Source organism: Lates calcarifer, linkage group LG24, assembly GCF_001640805.2.
Source record: "Lates calcarifer isolate ASB-BC8 linkage group LG24, TLL_Latcal_v3, whole genome shotgun sequence".
NCBI classification, from domain to species: Eukaryota; Metazoa; Chordata; class Actinopteri; family Centropomidae; genus Lates; species Lates calcarifer.
The window spans coordinates 8,140,358-8,159,962 of NC_066856.1; the positions used below are offsets into that span (position 1 = coordinate 8,140,358).

The 19,605-nt window shown below is 40.0% G+C and overlaps 1 protein-coding gene across 1 annotated transcript; it reads right to left on the minus strand.

Moving 5' to 3' along the window:
* Positions 1 to 2,689: 2,689 nt before the first annotated feature.
* On the minus strand, positions 2,690 to 16,520 carry ankrd33ba (ankyrin repeat domain 33ba). Its single transcript, XM_018701969.2, has 6 exons — positions 15,673 to 16,520; positions 7,240 to 7,369; positions 6,763 to 6,903; positions 5,953 to 6,094; positions 5,057 to 5,255; positions 2,690 to 4,247 (listed from the first exon to the last, which is right to left on the minus strand). Exons 1-6 carry the CDS (start codon positions 16,120 to 16,122, stop codon positions 3,702 to 3,704), a joined length of 1,608 nt encoding a protein of 535 aa, XP_018557485.1. The 5' UTR covers positions 16,123 to 16,520; the 3' UTR covers positions 2,690 to 3,701.
* Positions 16,521 to 19,605: the final 3,085 nt, after the last annotated feature.

The following is a 19,605-nucleotide window of genomic DNA, read 5'->3' on the forward strand; positions in this document are numbered from 1 at the left end:
ACACACACATTGGCAGAATTTTATGTAAAACTGACCTATTTTCTATAATATTGCTGCTGAAAATGTCTACCAGAAGGTATAGTGCAGCACTTTTTGCCAAGTGTGGTGTTATCAAAACTCCTGGGAGAAGGTTTTTTTTTTGTGTGTGCAAGAGAGCTGTTCTCTGCCAAGTTTCCCTCACTTTTTATCAGTGAGGGCACCACCACTTGAGGTTCATTTTTAGTTCGCACGTTGTAGATAATTTTGATGCTAATTTAATGGACATGATCATTTATTCATACTTTTCAGCCTTTCAGAAATGGAATTCATTAAGAGGGACCTACTTTATCCTTGATTGCATCAGAATATCATTTCAAAGAATTCTAAAAAAAGAAATGAAAATTATATAGCTCTCATACCTTGAAGAATGGGACAGAGAAAATATAGGGAAATTCATTGTGACCATAAGGATAATATTTTTGAGCAGGTGCTGTTTATAAATCAGCCACAGCTCTGATTCATTATTATTACATTTAAAAGACAACCACCGAGCCGTGGATCATTTGGTAACAGACCGCACAGAGAGCATAAATAATGTGTAGTATTTCACGCTACTGGAGCCTGCGGGGTGTTTTATTTTGAAAAATGACCGGAATCTCTGCCCGTCACATCCGTCTGTGCCTCCTGATAGCGCTTGACACACACCTGCCTCTGTCATGGCCGGCAAATTAAGCTAGCTAGTTAACAAGCTAACATGAGTAAAAAACAAATATCTGTGGAGAGCTTCGTTGAAAAGGGAAAAAGACCCAGTGATGAAACAACAGAAAAGCCTAAGACTGTCAACAAAAACAAAGCTGCATTTGATGGGAAATACCAGGAGTCCAATTTAAAACACGGTTTTACCGACACAGGTGATTCACGTGCTCCAGGCCTCCTTTATACAATATGTGGCAACAGGCTATAAAATGAGACAATGGAGCCTTAAAAACTGCTTCGATACACAGAGACAAAACACCCTCCATTAAAAGACAAGCCTGAGCTCAAGTTCTTTGAAGAAAGAAGAAGGACAGAAGCAAGTCTTCAGGGCCACCACAGCAACAAATGTAGCTGCGCCGTTGATCACCGTTGTTGAAGAGCTGATGCTTCCTGCTGCTGCGTTATGGTGAGTTGTATTTATTATGCACTTTACGTTTGTTTGTGCCCCCCGTGAAAATATATTGCATGAAACCGGGTGGGGACCGCTGCACTTTAATATGCAGGAATTCTTTAAGTGTTGTACCACAACCAACCAGCGGAGGGCCCCAGCTAAGGATCCCCCCCAAATGAAAGCTTGACAGAGGCATTCATTGCTGATCTAGAATCAGGACATCCTGTCTAAATCCCACGCCGTAGCATCACAGCATGACATAATAGCTGTCATACTATCCGTGGATAGTGCCCGCTATTTGGTCCTTTCTGAATTTCTGTGAGAGGGATTGGGGTCGGGGTTGCGGAGGAGGGTGGGAGGGGAATCGTTGACCAAGTCTGTAGCGCTTCATAATCTCAGGTTACAATCTAAGCCAACAGCTGTGTAAGCTACAACGATGACCTAAATATTATCTGATGCATTCAGGGCTAATAGGTTTTGTCTCACTCTCCATACACACATACACAAACACACACACACACACACACACACACACACACACACACACACACTTATGGAGTTCATTCCTCCACTTTCTCAGTGAACTTGGGATAGATGAACAAACTATTAAATCACAAACACATTGTGCACGACTAACTTGATGCTGATTAGAATTTAATAACCTGTCAGAAATATAAGCATGTGATCTGCCTGAAGGTATTTGAAAATAGTTAAGAAACCTTAAGAAAATGATCTGTACTCACTAACAGAGAAATCCATTGCAAATTAATAGTTTTTATTCATGGTCAGCAAACCTAGGATGTTTAATAACAAGCTGTGATTAGTAGCTGTGATACTGCATTGTCAGCAAAATGCCATTTTCATAAAACATTTTCTTATGTTAGTGTTAAATATGTTAATCCTGCCAGAATTTAAGACTTAAGTGTAGAGTTCAGTAAATACGCAGTTTGCTCATCTTTTGTCGTGTTCAAATGACTTCCTCTGGGGAGCATCTGAGCAGATTGCCACTCTGAAGTCAATGAAGTTTATTTGAAGAAACGATTTGGCTACACAGTGCCCTTGCAACCCCTTAGCAACTCATCACCATGTATATTAGGCGCACAGTCTTGGATGGCACTTAAACTGCAATCACCACGAGGAGTTAGGACCGTGAAATTGTGCTCTCAAAAATCCCGACAATGTCATATCACTGTTCTCCCCGTGGTTCTGTGTGTTTAAACTCGCAGCTATTTTTTGCCCCATTATTTTCACTGTAATGTTAAAACAGGGAGCTGACCTCTTGCGCTATAATGGGTTGGCTGTTTTTATCAGAGGGTCCATATGTTAGGGATTATTGCTTCAGTTCTGCTTGTACTGTGCCATTCGCTGAGGCTCACCCCAGTCTCTCAAAACTTAATTAATATTGCATTAATTTTTTTTGTCATTGTTAGTGGATGGAAATCAAGAGGAAGCATAAAAAATATATATTTTTAATTATTAATTTCACAATCTAAGATGGCGAAGGCATTTGAAACCATATTAACAACAGACCATCAACTGGCTCAATCACAACCACATGCAAAATTACTGTTAACTGAAGTGTTTATTTCAGTCACATCACCCACATCTTGTATACTCGTATAACTCTCCCATCTTAGAGTCTTCACTGCATGATACTTGCTACTGTAACAGGAGTTAATGGGATTTTGCATTGTAAACATTCAGGAAAGAAGTTGACTTTTCTTCCCACCTGGTAAGATTTAACTGTTATATCAGAATAGTGCTCTACATTTCAGTCTTGGTCTCAAACATTAAGACTAGAAAACGCAACTCTTTACACGACAGTGTGAAAAAGTCCATATTGAATAAAAAATTAAATGTTTGTCATCAAAAAGCATTAAAATCTCTAATATAAAATATATATAAGCAAAATACATTCATGGGTTTGTCATCATAAAGCAAAACAAAAAGCATCTAAAAATATTGCTGTCAAATGACATTAGATTCTATACAAACCTTATGTTTAGCTTTTTTAGCCAATATGACACACCCATTAGTATTCTCCACTGAATATTTTAAAGACATTATTTCATAAAGTCTTTAGTTAATTGTTTACATTTTTTAGGCAGGACAATTAACACGTTTCTGCTGTGGTTATAGTGTGAAAGAGTGTGTTTTAATAGGTGTCTTCTGCTCCAATACAGTGTAACACAAAAAAAACATTGCTGTATTGAGCACCCAAAGAGTAACAAAATAAAGAGTTGACCATCCATTAAAAAGCAATAAATATGAAAATAAGTTATCTAAAAACATTTCAAGTATCAAATCCCCTGGGTATCACTTGTTTGACATCATAAAGGACACTGAGCATTGTAAACCTCTAAAGCAATTTTTAAGAGGCCGACCTGCATCTTCTAAGATTGAATGGAATTCAGTTGAGGATGCAAAACAGACAAACACAGCCTTCAGTCCTCTGTCCTCTTTTATGAACACTGCTGGCAATTCTAGGCTCACCCTGAGCTAGATAGATGGTAGAAAAACTTCTCAGTTACTAAGGTTAGGGTTAATATACATCACATCCTTTGAGGCAATGATATTATTTCCTTTTCCCAGCAGATAGGTGTCTCTTGGTTACAGCCTCCAGCCTCCTCCTCTCGGCCTCCTCAGCTTTCCTCCTTTCTTCTTTTAGCTCCTTGTACCGCCACTTTGGTATCTGCAGCAGGTGCCCGCCTCCATCTTTGGCGCTACTCTTCCTCCGGATCTTTTCCGGTTCGTAAGTTGGCGTGGGGGCCTTGGACACCCTCACTTTGGGGATGCTGAAGCCTGGCCTGACGCTGCTCCTCCTCAGCACCGTGTGCATGGGGAGGAGGCTGGTTCTTCGCAGCTCCATGGCTTCGTTATAAGCGACGATGCCGAGGCTGGAGCTCCTGTGCCGAGACCCCAGGCTCTGGGCCTGGAGGCTGGCCCGGCGGTCTGCTGAGTTCTTGGCAACTAGTGTGACCCGGGAGTTCTGGAATAGTTTGAGGTGGCTGTCCACCCTGTCAGGGTCGATGGAGCGAAGCTCTTTAGCGCGCTGCTCGCGGATGATCTCAGGAACAGCATAGCGCCGTTTGCCAACACTTGGGGGACTGTCAGGACACACCTGAAACAAAAACAGTCTGTGAGTGGCTTTACTCATTATGATATCAGCTATATATCAGGAGCACTGTAGAAACAGTCGCGGTGATAATGTTTCATTAATTAAAAGCAGTGCTCTGTCTTTCTTTTGTTTTATTATTCTATTATACTGGTAATTTGGCATAAATAACCTGCTTGTTGGATAAGGCTGGCGTTAATTATATCCTTTAATTATCATGAACTGATCCCTTGAAAAAAACTGAAAAAACAAATTCTTTGATTTAAAAAAAAAGAAGAAGATAGATTTGTGCCTTTTATAACAGCACTATTACCACAATATTAACATTAATTTATTTGCACATCACGTCTATGAAACAGCAGAGACAGAACTACTTTATCCCACTGTTTGATAAACAGAAACAAGTAGTTTGCTCACTAATGCAAACACACACAAATATCACCGGTTCAGTCAAATTTCAAGTCTGTGGAAGGTGATTTACAAGAATGTTTGGCTCCACTGGAAGATAGGTAAATGAGCTGATAACTCCAGCAATGCTGAGTATGTGCAGATACCACCAGGAATAATGCAGAGGACAGCAGCGTTTAAGACTGACTTGACCTTTAAAAGTGCTTCCTTATCACAAAGAGTAGTGATACTCATTGCTTCACCTTATCTCAGCTTATGTTTGAAAAATGCTTGTTGTTGTGAGGGACTTAGTGAAGAACACGTGAGTTGGAGTAGATGTGTTTTTGGATCTCGTGGGATGCTATTTCATGCTGATTAATGAAGAACTGGATAATGACCAGTAAATGATGTAGAGCTTCATTACTCACTGTATGGCATGCCACAGCAATGAAAGGGCTCCTCATGGCCGTCGTAACAGAGACCATGTGGTCAATAACACCTTGATCTTCAGGGTTGGTGACATTCGCGATGTTGAAGATGTTCCGTACAGTATCGGACAGGCGCTTCAGACAGCCGCGGGGCTCCTGGGCTTTGGCCACCAGTGAAGCCAGCGGGGGCCACTCTAGACTAGGAGAGTATTTGACATAAATCCACTGCATAGATGCACTGAATAGATCATAATCATAAAGTAAGATGTATACTCTCACATGCTTCTTTTATGCTATGCTTTTATGCTTTAATGTGTTTGTCTTCAACTCGGTATTTCTCATCTATTTCTTTTCTAATGACACAACGGCCACTTGCATTAACCCTCCGTAATCTGCAGTGAACAACTTTTTGACAGTCAAATTAGTAAGAAACGCTTGTTGTCACATTTAAAATGTAATAGTCTTATTGCTATTACTGTTGTTACTATGATAATTCCCATTATTATTATTAATATTACTTCTCTTCTAGTATCTCTATATGAAATCTGCATTATGCTACGTTGTCTTTCCCCTGCCCCCTTCCCCCTGGGTTGTGGATATCAAGGTAAATTCATAGCAGTGAAAGTGATGACAGCAAATAGTCAGAAAAGCAAAGTGCAATGTATCTACACATGCCCAGAAACACTTATGAGGGTGTGACTAGTACGTAACTTATTCATTTGCTACATAGCCAGCTCAAGAAGCTGGCTTGTGGAGCTGCCCAAAAGAAGAATCAGAGAAAAGGGGCGCTTGGTACTACAATGCAGTGATGAATTAATGATTCTTAAGGGTTATGAGCTATTGCGCGTGGTATACAGACGTACAGAGAAACAATGTGATCCAGGTATTAGTTTTACCTGAACGTATCAGAGTACTGGCGGGGACAGGGCCGTTCCATCAGACGTGTCATCAACCAGGCAGTTTCATAACGGCCCGTAAATAAAGCCCACTCCCTGGCAGTCAAGTGGCGGCCAAAGTCTCTGGCATTCAGGGAGGCTCCTGGTAAACACAAGAAATAAAGTTGAAAATGTCACCAAAAGGGCATAGCAGAAGGTGGATATACAAAGATATAGGTTAAAAGATGAGAAGAAGTTGGAGATACAAAGAGTTAAATGTGCTCAGAAGTGAAGAGGAGGGCAAAGAAATGTTTGAAGATTCCAAAATGTAGGTCTAAAGGCTGCTTTCCGTCTCAGTGATGCCTATACAAATCTCATAGGGCCAGTTAATAGATGCAAAAAATGCTAAAATAAACATGTTGATAAATAAATCAAAACGTGTTACTCCCATCATTAAAATTAAACTAAAATTGTGTCAATTAAACCCCCTGCCTCTTTGATTTGGTATATAATTTCTCCATTAGTTCCGCACTTAGGGCTAAAAAGAGAATACTCATCTAATAACAAATCTGAATCACTGCCAAAACGTATTCAAATTGTCCATCTGCCCACCAAATTTATGAAAATCTGTTCAGAGTTTTCTGAGCTGCTCTGACGGTGGAGTGATGGTAGAATAAACAACACTTTGTGGTAGTAATGAGTAAAATCTGCCCAAAATCCAGGTAATTTGTAAAACCCAGACTCTGGCAGTACTAGCAACAAGTTTCTGTGTTATGAAATCTCAGATATAGAGTTTTGTGTATTCAGTGTAATTACACACATTTGCCTCACCTGCCATCATGAGTGAGCGCACACATTCCACCCGGCCCTGCATGGCGGCTTTCATCAGAGCGGTGAAGCCATGGCAGTTTCTCCTCTCTATGTCCAATCCAGAGTAGTAGTTCAGCAAATAGTTGGTTATTGTTATGTGGCCTTGAAGAACAGAGGAACGGACAGTGTCATTTTGGCTAGAAAAAGTTCTGATAAATGCTCATTCGCACTTCAACCATATTTTAGACAGACAAGATCCATATCAACATGGCTGCTCCTTATCTGCTTTCATACAACACACTCGTCACTTCTGTTTCAGAAAGCCTGGGTACAGCTAGTGCAGACTGCGTTCGTCTCCGCCAGCATGAATGCCATACTGTGTGTGCATGTGTTCAACAGTGCAGTGTACCAGCCTGTAAGTGCCTGTGTGCGTGTGTGTCTAAGCCTGTGTCTTATGTATTACTGTGTCCATTTGGATACGTGTGCGCAGGAAATTACCTGCTTGAGCAGCAGTGATGAGAGCCGTGTTTCCCTCACTGTCCTGCCAGTTGACGTCCAGATACGGACACTGAGACAGCGCTATGACGACGTCCACGTAACCTTGGTAACATGCGACCAACAGCCCCATCTGAGATTGAAAGTGACAGGACAGAAAGAGATGAGGAGTTAAAAGAGAGGCTTAAGTTTAGAATCAGCAAAACTGTTCAGGTGTAAAAAAAAAAAAAAAAAAAGAACTTGTCAAGGAAGATAAAGCCAAACTGCAGAGTAAAGTGCTGACATATAGGAAGTAGTTTGAAGAAAAACATGATTATAGCAATGTCAGTAGGAATCAATAAGACCAGGGGACCTTTGTGCATCTTTCAAAACTAATATCCGTGAATAAATATGACATCTGTTGTGTTTTCACTGAGACCTGAACCGCCTTGAACTCAGTGGAAAAATAAGCTGTCTCACCGTCTGATGTTGTTGTGTACTTTTTGTGTGTACGTGTTTATGGGCCCGCGTGTGTGTTGATGCCAGAATAGGTACCCTTTTATGTGAGCGTGGACGAATGTGTAAATGTGAGTCTGTGAGTGTGAGTCTGCGTGAATTCAGGAGTATGTGAGTACTGGAAAACTTGTGTAAAAGTTGAGTACTTTCCAGACGGTGCATACCTCATCAGCCAAGACAAACAAGTTTACCACCAGAGAGAGAGAGAGAGAGAGAGAGAGATGCAAGTAGAATTTAGGAACACTGAGCAATTGACATATCATATACAGCATATTCATACATTTTTACATTAAGTATTTGTTTAAAAAAAAATGTTTTTCACAAGATGAATACACATTTTCCTGCAGGAAGTCAAAAGGAATAATGTAATAAGAATGGATGTGATTAATGTGATGACATAGATGTGTTATTTTATTGGAACTGACCTAAATCTGACAAGAAAATTTCTTACTTGAAAACTCTAATTCAAAACCTGTAGGAGACAACAGATTGTGTACTGGTCAGTTGATAGTTGATGTTAGCAACCTCTCACATCCATACCTTCAGTTTCTAGATGACCTGGCATAAGGAAATACTGGTACAACCTTCTATTTCTCAGATAAATAATAGTCTGTTTTTGTTTGTCACAGGTGTAAATGACACATTTCAGTGCAAAGGAGCAAGAGACCAGTAGACAGAGTGTTAAATAATGTTGAAGGCTCTGCTAATTTTCAGTCAGTCAAGTCAAGAGTACAAATGTTCAAAAGTAACTCCTGCAAAGCCGGAGCTATCGGAAAACTTGAAGTTGTAACAGCGTCAAACAACGTGTTGTTCGCCTATTAATTGCCAAGCCAGCAGCCCGCACTGGGACTCCTAATTAGCACTGTATTAAAGCCAGGTGTGGTGGAAATGTCAACCAGTAAGACGTACTCCATGTCAAAACACACAGACAGTGCACGCATTTCGTTTTGGCCTTGTATTTTCAATAACAGGATTTCTCACTGTGCTTATATTTTCAAATCTCAAGGTGTTTCCGTTCTGTAAGAATGAATGCTAAAATAGACAACCAACAAGTTAAACTGAACTTGACAACAAACAAGGCAATGTAGTGCCTTAACTCCACGACATCAGGATGTTTCAAACTGTAAAAGACATGGTGCTTGAAACAGACTCAATATGAACTATCACCTCCCCAGCTGCTGCAAAAATCCAATTGACCTGACTGCAGGACCTGTCAATGTATAAAAATACCATGGGGTATGGCACTTTCGTGCAAATTAAACACCATGTGAATATGAGAGTCTTGCCGACTTTAAAAGTTTTTGCTGGCAAGAAGAAAGTATTCAGTAGTATTTAGGTAAGTTATTACAATTTGTTTCACATCTAATATTCCTTGAGCAGACATGATTTGTGAACCTGCTTCTGTAGCATAAAATGAAAAGAGAAAGTTCTGCAACTCTTGATGCGGTGCGTTTTTAGTCTTGGTTGCCAAGCACACTGTGTTACTCCAGTAAATTATTCTTTCAAACCCTGGTATGAATGTGATCAAAAGCTCTGTCTCACTGAAACGAATACATTTAATAAGCACAGAGAGGACCTGTTTGTTCCGACCCCCCCCCCCCCACCACCACCATCACATTTTTTTAAGACAATGAAATATTCCCAAAATCTCTGATGATCTGATAAATCCAAGTATAGAAAAGATAATCTCAGAAGTGAAGACAAGTCAAGAAATGTTTTTTCGCCTGTAAGACAAATTGAACTTAAACGTTTGGCTACAACAAACCGGCTGACAGCCAGCTGAAGATGTAGTCACAGTAGTGTAGACAGCCCTGAGAGTTTTAAGGGGAAAAGGTGCAGAGAGGTCCTGTGGAGTAACCGGTGGATTGTCTGGAAGACGCTCTCACTGGCTCGGCTCCAGATAGCTCTATTTGGTCTGACACACACACACACACACACGTAGACCTTGTCTGTCTCTCTCTCTCGCCGTCTTGCATGCACACGCACACATTCTTGGCAACCCTCCAGCCTTGCTGTGATGTACTTTGCAAGCATGCCCTGCAGCATGTCTGGAGCAATTTCATCAGACAACGTCCTATTTTCTCTGTGAAACTTCCTCTCTCTCCTCCTCTTTCTCTTTCTCTCATGCACAAGCATATAACATCTTTTTTTTTTCACCTTTTTCTCCAAGACTCAAGTTTTCTACTTACATCCCTGTTATTCACACGTGAAAATTTGTTACATCCAGCTTTTGATGCACTTTGACGGGCATCAGTGAAAAGCGCACACAGCAGTCGTAGAAACACACATAAATCAAAAAAAGGCAATCATGCTACATAAAATTACCCACTCAACAGTGAACTCAGGGGCTAAGGGGATAAAAATAACAACACTATCTGGCACTTGAACAACCCTGAAACAATCAAGAGAGGTACTACCAGCAATGGATGAATGTGTGTGCAGAACATGTCGGTGTTTATGAAAAACGATAGAGATACAGTAAAAATGTAGACTTTGAGCATGACATTCAAATCCTTGCCAGTATTTTCGGGGGAGAATATGTATTTTTTATGTAGACCAAATGAAGATCCAGATCAGTCTAAAACGTAACACAGCAATTTATTTTTGTGTGCACTCGTATGGCCTATAAATGTGAAAACGAGGCACGTATTTCTTGTCATATTGCTATGTGACATTAGCCATTTAATCTGCTGTCCATTGCTTTACAACAGTAAAGATTTTCAAGCAGCTATCTCTGTTGGCAAATCTGTATTCAAATCCAAAAGTGGAAGGTAGTTATTAGCTTATCATTTTGTGATTTCAAAACCTGATGAGTGTCACTAGCAAGCTCCAGCGCAATCAGTTGTTTTTGTCCTGCACTGTCGTAATGGTATTAATGGAAACTGTAATGTCTTCGGAACTACCCTGTGCAGTTTTTGACCTCTGGCTGTGCCATAGTTATTTACTGAAGTGTGGGTCTCATTTTGTTTCTCACGTGCATGTGCATGAAGACACACATGCACTGGCAATAGCTAGCTAGCTTGTAAATATTGGATGTGAACAGTGCGTGATTAAAAATACTTTTTAAAAATTGGCTTTGCAAATGTTTTATAAAGACAGGAAATGCATTTGACACATTTCTTAGACTAATGTGTTCTGGTGAGCAACATGGAATGCAAACACAACTTCTGTTTGCACATGAAACTTCAAAGCACCTTGAATATTATTCCCTGATAATAATAGGACCAGTTGCCTCTGATCTTTCTGTAATACTGTTGAAAGTGACATAGTGGATATATTATTATATATTTTTTACAGAAATTAAAGATATTTTGATAACTAAATTACTGTACTAAAGATTTTGACCAGATAAATCCACACGCCCTAATAAACCTGTATGATATGCAGTATACAGATTCCTTATTCAAAAGTAGTTCTAATTTCAAACTAAAACTTAAACTAAAACTTGCATGTGCAATCAAGGTCAGTGGGTAGACACAGACGCATACACGCAAGAATTCTGGTCAACTTATTATTAGCCCATATGGACACATAAACACAGACAAAGACACCAACACACACATATGCACACTTACTAAGTAATCTGGGGAATATCCTGAGCTAGGAATAGAAAGGCTTAGCCTTATCACTGAGAGAGACAACACAGGGGAGGGGGGAGGGGTGGGGGGACATAACTGTGTATTTACAGTTGGTGTGAGAATGTTGTAATAATTGGCTCCAGCAAGAATGACACAACACCTACTGTAACCCTTACAATTCCTTACAGACACACAATAAAGACCAATTTCCCAGCCAATGTTCAACTACATTATCAGCTGTATCTTACTCATATTGTAATACCAAAACAAACTAAAGTACATGTTTGTACTTCTAATTATCGTAACATTTTTAAGTACCATAACACATTCCAAGAAGCACAGATGAATTGATTTACTTTAGCTAGTACTGAAATGAAAGATGATCCATAATAATCAAGTTAACAGATTCTGTAAGTAGTTTATCACCAATAATCAATTTACAGTTTTCTTTCAGTATGGGTTTTTAAAATGAATGGAACTAATCAGATACTAGCTCTTTCCCAGGAAGAGTAGCTCTCTTAGTCCAGTGAACTGCCTGCTTATGTCATGTGATGTTGCTCATTCTTCTACAGCTAGAAAATGGCAATTACCTAACAAATAGTAGTATTAGAAGATGCACCAAAAACAACTGGGATAGCATCCCAAACACAGAGAGACCTATTTAATCTCCCTGTGATGTCTAATGTTGGCCTTTCACCAAGTAACCAAGGGGCCTCCCTTGTGGGTTTCCTAAACCAATGTGACTGCCTCAATAAACCAAATCTAACTTCCTTCTTGTTTCCTAAATAAGGACTTACCCACACCTCATTTTTTATTTCCAAATAAGTACTGGTCTAAGCTAAATCCTGCAAGTCATCCGAGCGACTAACTGTACCTCTGCAGCTTGCATAACCCAAATATAAAACTGCATTTGTTTCGCATTTTACAGTACAGCATTGTGTTCAAGGACATGTACACACACACAGGCAAACACACTCTAGACTGCCCTTAATCACATACACTAGAAGCATCACTGACACAGATATACTAGACCATGTTTCTGTCAATAGCCTCCCTGTTAACTCTGTCTCTGTCTGCAACTGAGCGTTCACATGGCTGTATCAAATCAGATGTGTATGACTGTCGCTTTGATTTTTCCACTTATCTATATTTGCTAGCAGCATCATGCTTGCTACCATCTGTAGTGCCAAATTTCTGTCTCTCCCCGCGTGTTCCTCATTTAGTCTGCTCGCCTGTTAACGTGACGGTCGATCTGTGTGTTGGACAGCTGTCCTTTCTGTTTGTCAGACACTCTGTGGGTGACTTTGTCACATGTTGTCTTGGCGGGCACGGCTGCAGCATACATACTGTATGAGCCGTGGTTTATCACCTAACCTCAATAAGTTTTTTTTTGTTGTTTTTTGCTTTTTTACAGGAGTGTGTGTGTGTGAGAGAGAGAGGGAGAGTCAGTCAGAGAGGTAAGAGTCATGCAGGGTGGCCTCATTTAAGTTGATTGGATTGTGTGTGTGTGTGTGTGTGTGTGTGTGTGTGTGTGTGTGTGTGTGTATGTGTGTGTGTGTGTGTGTGTGTCTGTCTGTGCGCGTATGTATTGAATTTTCATGTGAGCATGACAGCTTATCCACTCTAAGAGGGACACACATTGTCCTAAACAGGGGAAGAGGTGCCAGAGGACACCAGTATTAATTTGACATGAACACACACACACGTCTCCTAACCATTAACAGTCAGAAGTGAAGTGTGTTACTTTTGTCATGAAACTTATGTCTGAACCATATTGATGAGATAAGATTGGGTGTTGACTATAAGCCACAGAACCACAAAGATTTATAATGATACTTTAGTGCAAAAAGCTGCTACCTCTGTGTATTCTGCAGTGCGTGACACCACACAAACAAACATCCCTTAAAACTTAATTGTTTTTCTGTGCAGCAGCTAGCGAATATACCACTCTGACCACCAACAACCCCAGATTCAGGATCAATTAAACTCACTGCTGAAGTGCCCTTAAGCACACAGAATCCCTACAAATTTCTGGGCTGCAGCCTTGTAGCTGAGCCTAACCTTTGACCTCCCTGCTGAAGAAGACAACAGCAAACAGAGCCAACACATTATTGGAATAATATGGATGAACTAAGCAAAAGTACACTAATTTCTGCATCTTTACAGTATCTTTATTTTTCCAATATAGCCTACAAAATATCAATAGTCTACTCTTCTACGTGCTAACATTCAATTTTTTTCTTGATTCCACTTGTTTAAGCTGCATGAACTGCAAAAAGGATATGCAGTTAAACTACTTTCGCACAGCCAGACAGTTGCAACTGTGTTGTATATCACTCCTACTATACAATACCTTCATAGACTGTAAATATAATTTGACAAAACCTCCACAGTTGCTCCTTTGTCTTCTAAGATTAACAACCTCCCTATAAAAACTGCTCATGAGAGAGGGGAAATAGTGTACATGCTGTACTTGGTCAATTCCAAGCCTGAGATATCATCCCCCCTTTGTCTTACACATCACTTTGTCAAGCTTTGTGCTATATTAGGAACTCTCTCAGGATGTTGAACACACATACACACGCATTAATGAGCTTTACAGATTCATATCAGCATGTGTTTCCAATGTGTTGCTTAACATGTATTGTGTCTGAGGTTATGTGCACATCCCAGAGGTCAGAGGGCATGGCGTAAATAGCGAATGCACTAGCACACTTCCTGGTTATCTAGGCAAACACATAACCGTCTTGCTCTGCATCTCTCACTGCTACTTTTTGGGGTGCTTACCAAACAAATACCAGCACCTGTAGGACCCTTGAGCTGTCTCTGTTGGGTTTTATGCAGGATTTGTGTATTTGTGTGTGTCCATCTTTCTCTATTCATGTCATATTCTCACACAGTCTACGCTACAGACAATCTCTACTTATAAACGCTAAAGAACCTTGAGGATTTCAATAGAAGAGGGATAGAAAAGAGATTTCTTGGTATTCCAATGATGCCATTCTGCTCTTCTTCCTATGAGCTCATCTGTGATTACATACATGAAGAGAAATAAGGAGAGATGGTGAGAGATGCATGTACAGAAAAGAGGAGATTAAATGGAATGTGATGTAAGGTTAGCAGTATGAAAACACAAACCTTCAAAAAAAATTAAAGTAACTTTTATATATGTGAAGATATGGAACTTTGTACTTGGTAATGGGTAAACATGCTTTCTCAACTTTCCCCAGAAAAAGGGTAACCAACAATGCATAATAAGAGCAATGTGACTCAGCATAGAGCTCATTGCCAACTAATTCAATTACAATTAGCAAAACATCAAGATGAATAAAAACCAGTCTAGCGTTCCAAAATTATGGATTTATCTCCTTCCCCTGGGCTAGAGTTCTTTGGCAGGCTATACACGACGTGTAAGGGGATATGTACTTTGATTGCACTGCGGATAAAATTTCCAATATTTTGGGGGGAAAGTGGTAATTGCTTTGATAAATTACCGTCAGTGGAAAATATTTAATTTTTGTTATTCAGTCACCGAAACAAAATAACTGAGAGATACAGTGTTTTATCATGAAAATGACAGGATCATCCCCTTTCCTGACAAATACCTGCATCTGATATTGATAAAATTCCTCTTTGCTATGTAGCTTGATATGAGCGTAACTGAAACTCCTACATCCATGCAGTAGAAAGGAATTTCAGAATAAAAGCATGTCCAAATTTTAAAATGTTTTATTTTCAAGTCAACTAGCAACATGGTAGGAGTTTGTCTATTGAACCCAATCTCCTTTTAAGTACATGTCAGATAAATATTTGATTGTTAATTGATTGATTATTACTCTGATTATTATAGTAGACCAATTGAGATTTTGGTGTAATAACTGAAGTTTTCAGTGTCATAACACTATTAAACATATACATTAAAAGCATTAAATAGAGGTCAGACCAGTTACTTTCCCAGGCCTGGAAATAGTTAAGTAAGCCACTGCAGTGAGCTCAGGCTTAATTATTTCAACACCCACTAAATCTGAGACTCCTCATCTGAACTTGTGGCACTGACTGACAGGAAGGTGATGGAGGCCGTCTATAGGTGAAGTTGTGCTTCACTTTGGAAGCAGTACACAAAAAGATTTAGTGAGCAAGAACACTTGCCCCGTAACTTGCCCATCAATTATGAGACCAAAACTGGAGCCAGTTCAGCTACTGAAATAAAAGCGTGCCTTGTTCCCCACACTGTCAGTTCTGACAAGCCAAGGCTTCATGTGGTTAACACTTGTGGTGTGCGTGTGTGGTGTCAAGTAGTGACAACTCAAAGTATTTGACTTGTGTGAAGTTACTCAAAGTGGTCCTATCATGTGCTTCATACCCTGTTGTTTCTGTCCGTCTCCTTGACCTCCTCCTCCCTCACCCCATGCCGTATCATTATCCGGACGATAGCCGCGTTGTTGGTGCAGCACGCCTGGAAAAAAGATAACGGCTCCGGGCTCTCCGGGGACGGGGTGCGCTCCGAGTCCGCGAACACATCATCTGGCGGGTAGAAGGAGTCGTCCGACGCGATGCTCCGACAGTCATCCAAGTCCTCAAAGTCAACTTCTTCGAATTCATCGTCGTCTTCCTCCTCCCTGTCGTCGTCTTCTTCGTCCTCTTCGCACGAACCCAGGTAGTCCTCGTCGTCAGAGTTGGTCAGCAGCTCCTCGGCTATGGTCGGGTGGACTTGGGCGACGTTTCCCCCGACTTTTTGCTGCTGCTGCTGGAGCTGTTTAACCCGGACCGACGAGGCGCCTCCTCCATCCCTGTCGTCCGTAATCAGCACCATCTAACCCCCGAGCCTATGGCACTGTCGTCGGGGTAGAGTGCAGCCTGGCACGCGGCGCGCAGGCATGAGACTGGCTGTCTCTTCAAGACCAGACTCTCGTCCCCCCCCCAAAAAAAGTCAGTTACATCGCTTACAGGAGCCTTAATCACGCAAACCCCTTAATCTGTGGTATCATATATACTAATTCAGCACGTTGCGCGTGCAATTATCAGTCATCTTCGTAGAGTTGTTGACATTATGCCCCCATCCAAGCTGTAAACGTCCCACGAAGTGAGATCCTCGCGCGCCCCTCAAAACGAAACCAAGCTGACTTATCCGGTTAGAGAACACATGACGATTCAGGCTCTTCAAAAGTGGGGCTGCGGCAGAAAGTAAGTGCTGGGCACACGGCCGTCCCATGTAGGGCGGAGAGAGACAGCAGTCTGTTAACATATAGTCGCCTAATCCGATTAGATGGGACTGGGACTTCTCTCTCTCTCTCTCCCTCCCTCTGTCTCTCTCTCTCTCTTTCTCTCTCAACACTGATGAGGGATTAATTCTCCTCTCGCTCCTAGACGCTGGACGCAGCCCTATAGGAAAACATTAATATTCCTAGAGTATTAGTATGGGGATTTAGAGTATGTTTGTGGTTTACTAAGTTTTACGTGTGTACCTATCACTATGTCAACGTGATCCTTTTTTCTGACAAAGGCTCTTCTGCAAATACCAGTGTCTGATATTGGTAAAATTCTATAATTGACAACTACAACTTCCCCGTGTAGCCTGATATTAGCATATCTAATTTAACTGCTGTTGTGGAATTTATAGTTTTCATAAAGTCAGTCTGTCACACATGGATACACACAAAGAGATGGAAGTTTTTTACTACACCATTAGAAATTAAAGCAAATATCATGTATGTACTCTTACTTTACTTTTCATACCTTCCTCCCCATTCCTGTCAGTTAGTCTTTAAGCACCTGCTTTAATACAGCAAATACGGCACAGGGTTTCTTTTGATTACTCAGTACTACAGTAAAATGATTTAAAAGGTGGTTTCATCACTGCTTCTTTGTGCCAAGCGTTTGTGGTTTCCAGCAGTATTGAAAACAAAACAGAAACCATATTGTCTCCCTTTAGAAGAAAAATCTCCTTTGTGTATGAGTTTATGGTACTCTCTATCTGACTCATGAAAACTCACAGGGAATTTCAGAATTTACACCACAACCTATGATGTATCATTTAAATTGAACATCTACAAGGCCTCATTTCACTGAAAACCAATAGGGGCATGCCAAATTTCAGGCTAAAAAGGAAGACTGTGTTCAAATTAAGTGATTTGCATAATTAAAATGACACATGTGGCACATTGGTTATATTTTCCATGATAATTTGTAGTATAATTCTGAGGTCATTTATTCTACACACACCCTCTGTGAATTCTGTTCAGTCACATCTCGCTCTCTCTTCCTCTCTCTCTCAATTTTTCGCCACTGGCCAGTTGAGACATAGGCTGGGCTTCATTTCTTGGCCTAGAGAGTTTTTAGTTTTTAAACTAGCTTTGTCCCATGAAAAATCAATACTAAGACCTTTTTTTATACAGAGGAGAGCAAAACCAGGGGCAAAACCTACGCTAAAAATAATTTTGCCTAAAAGTAGAAACTAAAGGTGTAATCGGTGTGGTGTTGCCTTTGTACTTGAAATGATCATTTCAAAGTGATGTCATGAAAAATAGATCCACTAAGCAGACCATTTGTGTCATTGAGATTTGATATCTTGCTAATACTAATCTCACTGGCAGCATTAGATTATTAAACGGATGTGCTGGGCTGATTCTGTGGCTCATCTGGGCTATTGCAATAGATATTCTACATGTGATAAGTCCTTAAGCTAAGTTTATACTAGCAGGGTACAGATGACCTCTGCTTTGAACTCTTCATCTTATTTGATGTTACCAATAATATCTTTTACATATCTAGTTGTTTTCACTATCCACAGAAAGGTAAAAGCAAACTGAGAAAAGATTTCATAGTTTGCTGTTACTGGATGGTCTATGTATCTATCTTCATAGAGAATGTATGGCTTTGAGTTTTGTGTAAAGCCTGCAGTTCCCAAAATGCTACAATATTATGTTATTTACAGCCGGATTTGCAGAGATGATCTTTCTCTCAGTAATTAATAACATCAGTTTGCTGACATCACCTGCTGTGGAAAAAAATGAGTGCCTAACAACCACAGTGTGTACACATTATTATACCCTCATCTACCCCCAGCTGAGAGCTCTACTCTCCTGTGGCTCTTACATCTCTATGGTATCGTTCTGCTGCTGTGTGTATGACAGTCAGTGTTAGCGATATTCTTATCTGTGAAAACTTTGCCTGTCTGGTCAAGCCACAGACACAATCACCAGAGAAATGGATGATAAATTTGAATTCCTCATCTCCACTATTAGAATTAAGTAAAAGACTGCAAAGTTAGAGGTCAAGTAAAAGCTGTAATCCTTTCTTTTTTGATATAAACACTTCATGGACCTGGCTTCAATTCATCAATTCACTTAAGTAAGCAGTCACTCATGTATATCTATGTAAGGGTGGGACCTAAAAGCTACTTTGTAATACTGTAATTGCAAACAGGATATGTGCTCATGCAGTGAAGTACAAAATATTAAGAGAGATCTCAGGCTCAGAAAAATACAGGGGTCAAACTCGTATTTCTCTAAAATAACGAGAACTTAACAGCCAATGTTAGCTGACGTATGTCGTCATTGGTCACAACGTGTCTCATCATTGGCTATTGCTATTGGAGGTGAACTACTCTTTATTAATGAGGTTATTTGTTGTACTTGTGTTTTCCAGGTTTATTCGCTGAGCTGCTGCAGCCTGGACAGAAACACCGGCTCTCACCTGACAAACCGAAACAGGTATGTGTCCTAAATATTTACTCAGTCTGAAAAAATGTGTTGATGAGCTGAATTACTAATATTAGTAACAGTGTTTTTGTTTATCCTTGGTATTTAATGAGTTTAGAGTTGAATTTAATAACAACTGATTAATCATGTCTATGAATTATCAGAAAATAGTACTAGTTATAATAATTTAAAAAAGCAAAAAAGTCGTCAGATAATTTTCTGCCTGTATACTAATTAAAAATACCACAAATTAAAACCCTGCTTTCAAAAACGCACTTAAGTGAAAGTTTTTATTAGGCAGTTCTAGGGCTGAATAATTTTGGGGAAAAAATCAAATTGTGATTTTTCTGACAGATATTGCAATTGCGATTTGATCTACAATAATCTACAATACAGCAATACAATAATATAAAATAAAAATATATTCTATATAAAAATACTCCATTGGCTACATTAGTCTTGCATAGATCATTTATTTGAACATTTACTGAAATTAAGCTCTTAATGTAGCTCTCAACAACTGTCAGACTTTTTAATTCAGACTGTGTGATGACTGCATGAGCGTCGATTGTTTACATGATCTGTTCTCTGTGAAT

Coding starts and splice junctions, on each gene's coding strand:
- ankrd33ba (XM_018701969.2), bottom strand. CDS start 16,122: ATGGTGCTGATTACGGACGACAGGGATGGAGGAGGCGCCTCGTCGGTC. Junction 6,095..6,762: donor GCGCTCACTCATGATGGCAG/GTGAGGCAAATG, acceptor TGTGTTTACCAG/GAGCCTCCCTGAATGCCAGA. Junction 4,248..5,056: donor TTGCTGTGGCATGCCATACA/GTGAGTAATGAA, acceptor TTTTTGTTTCAG/GTGTGTCCTGACAGTCCCCC.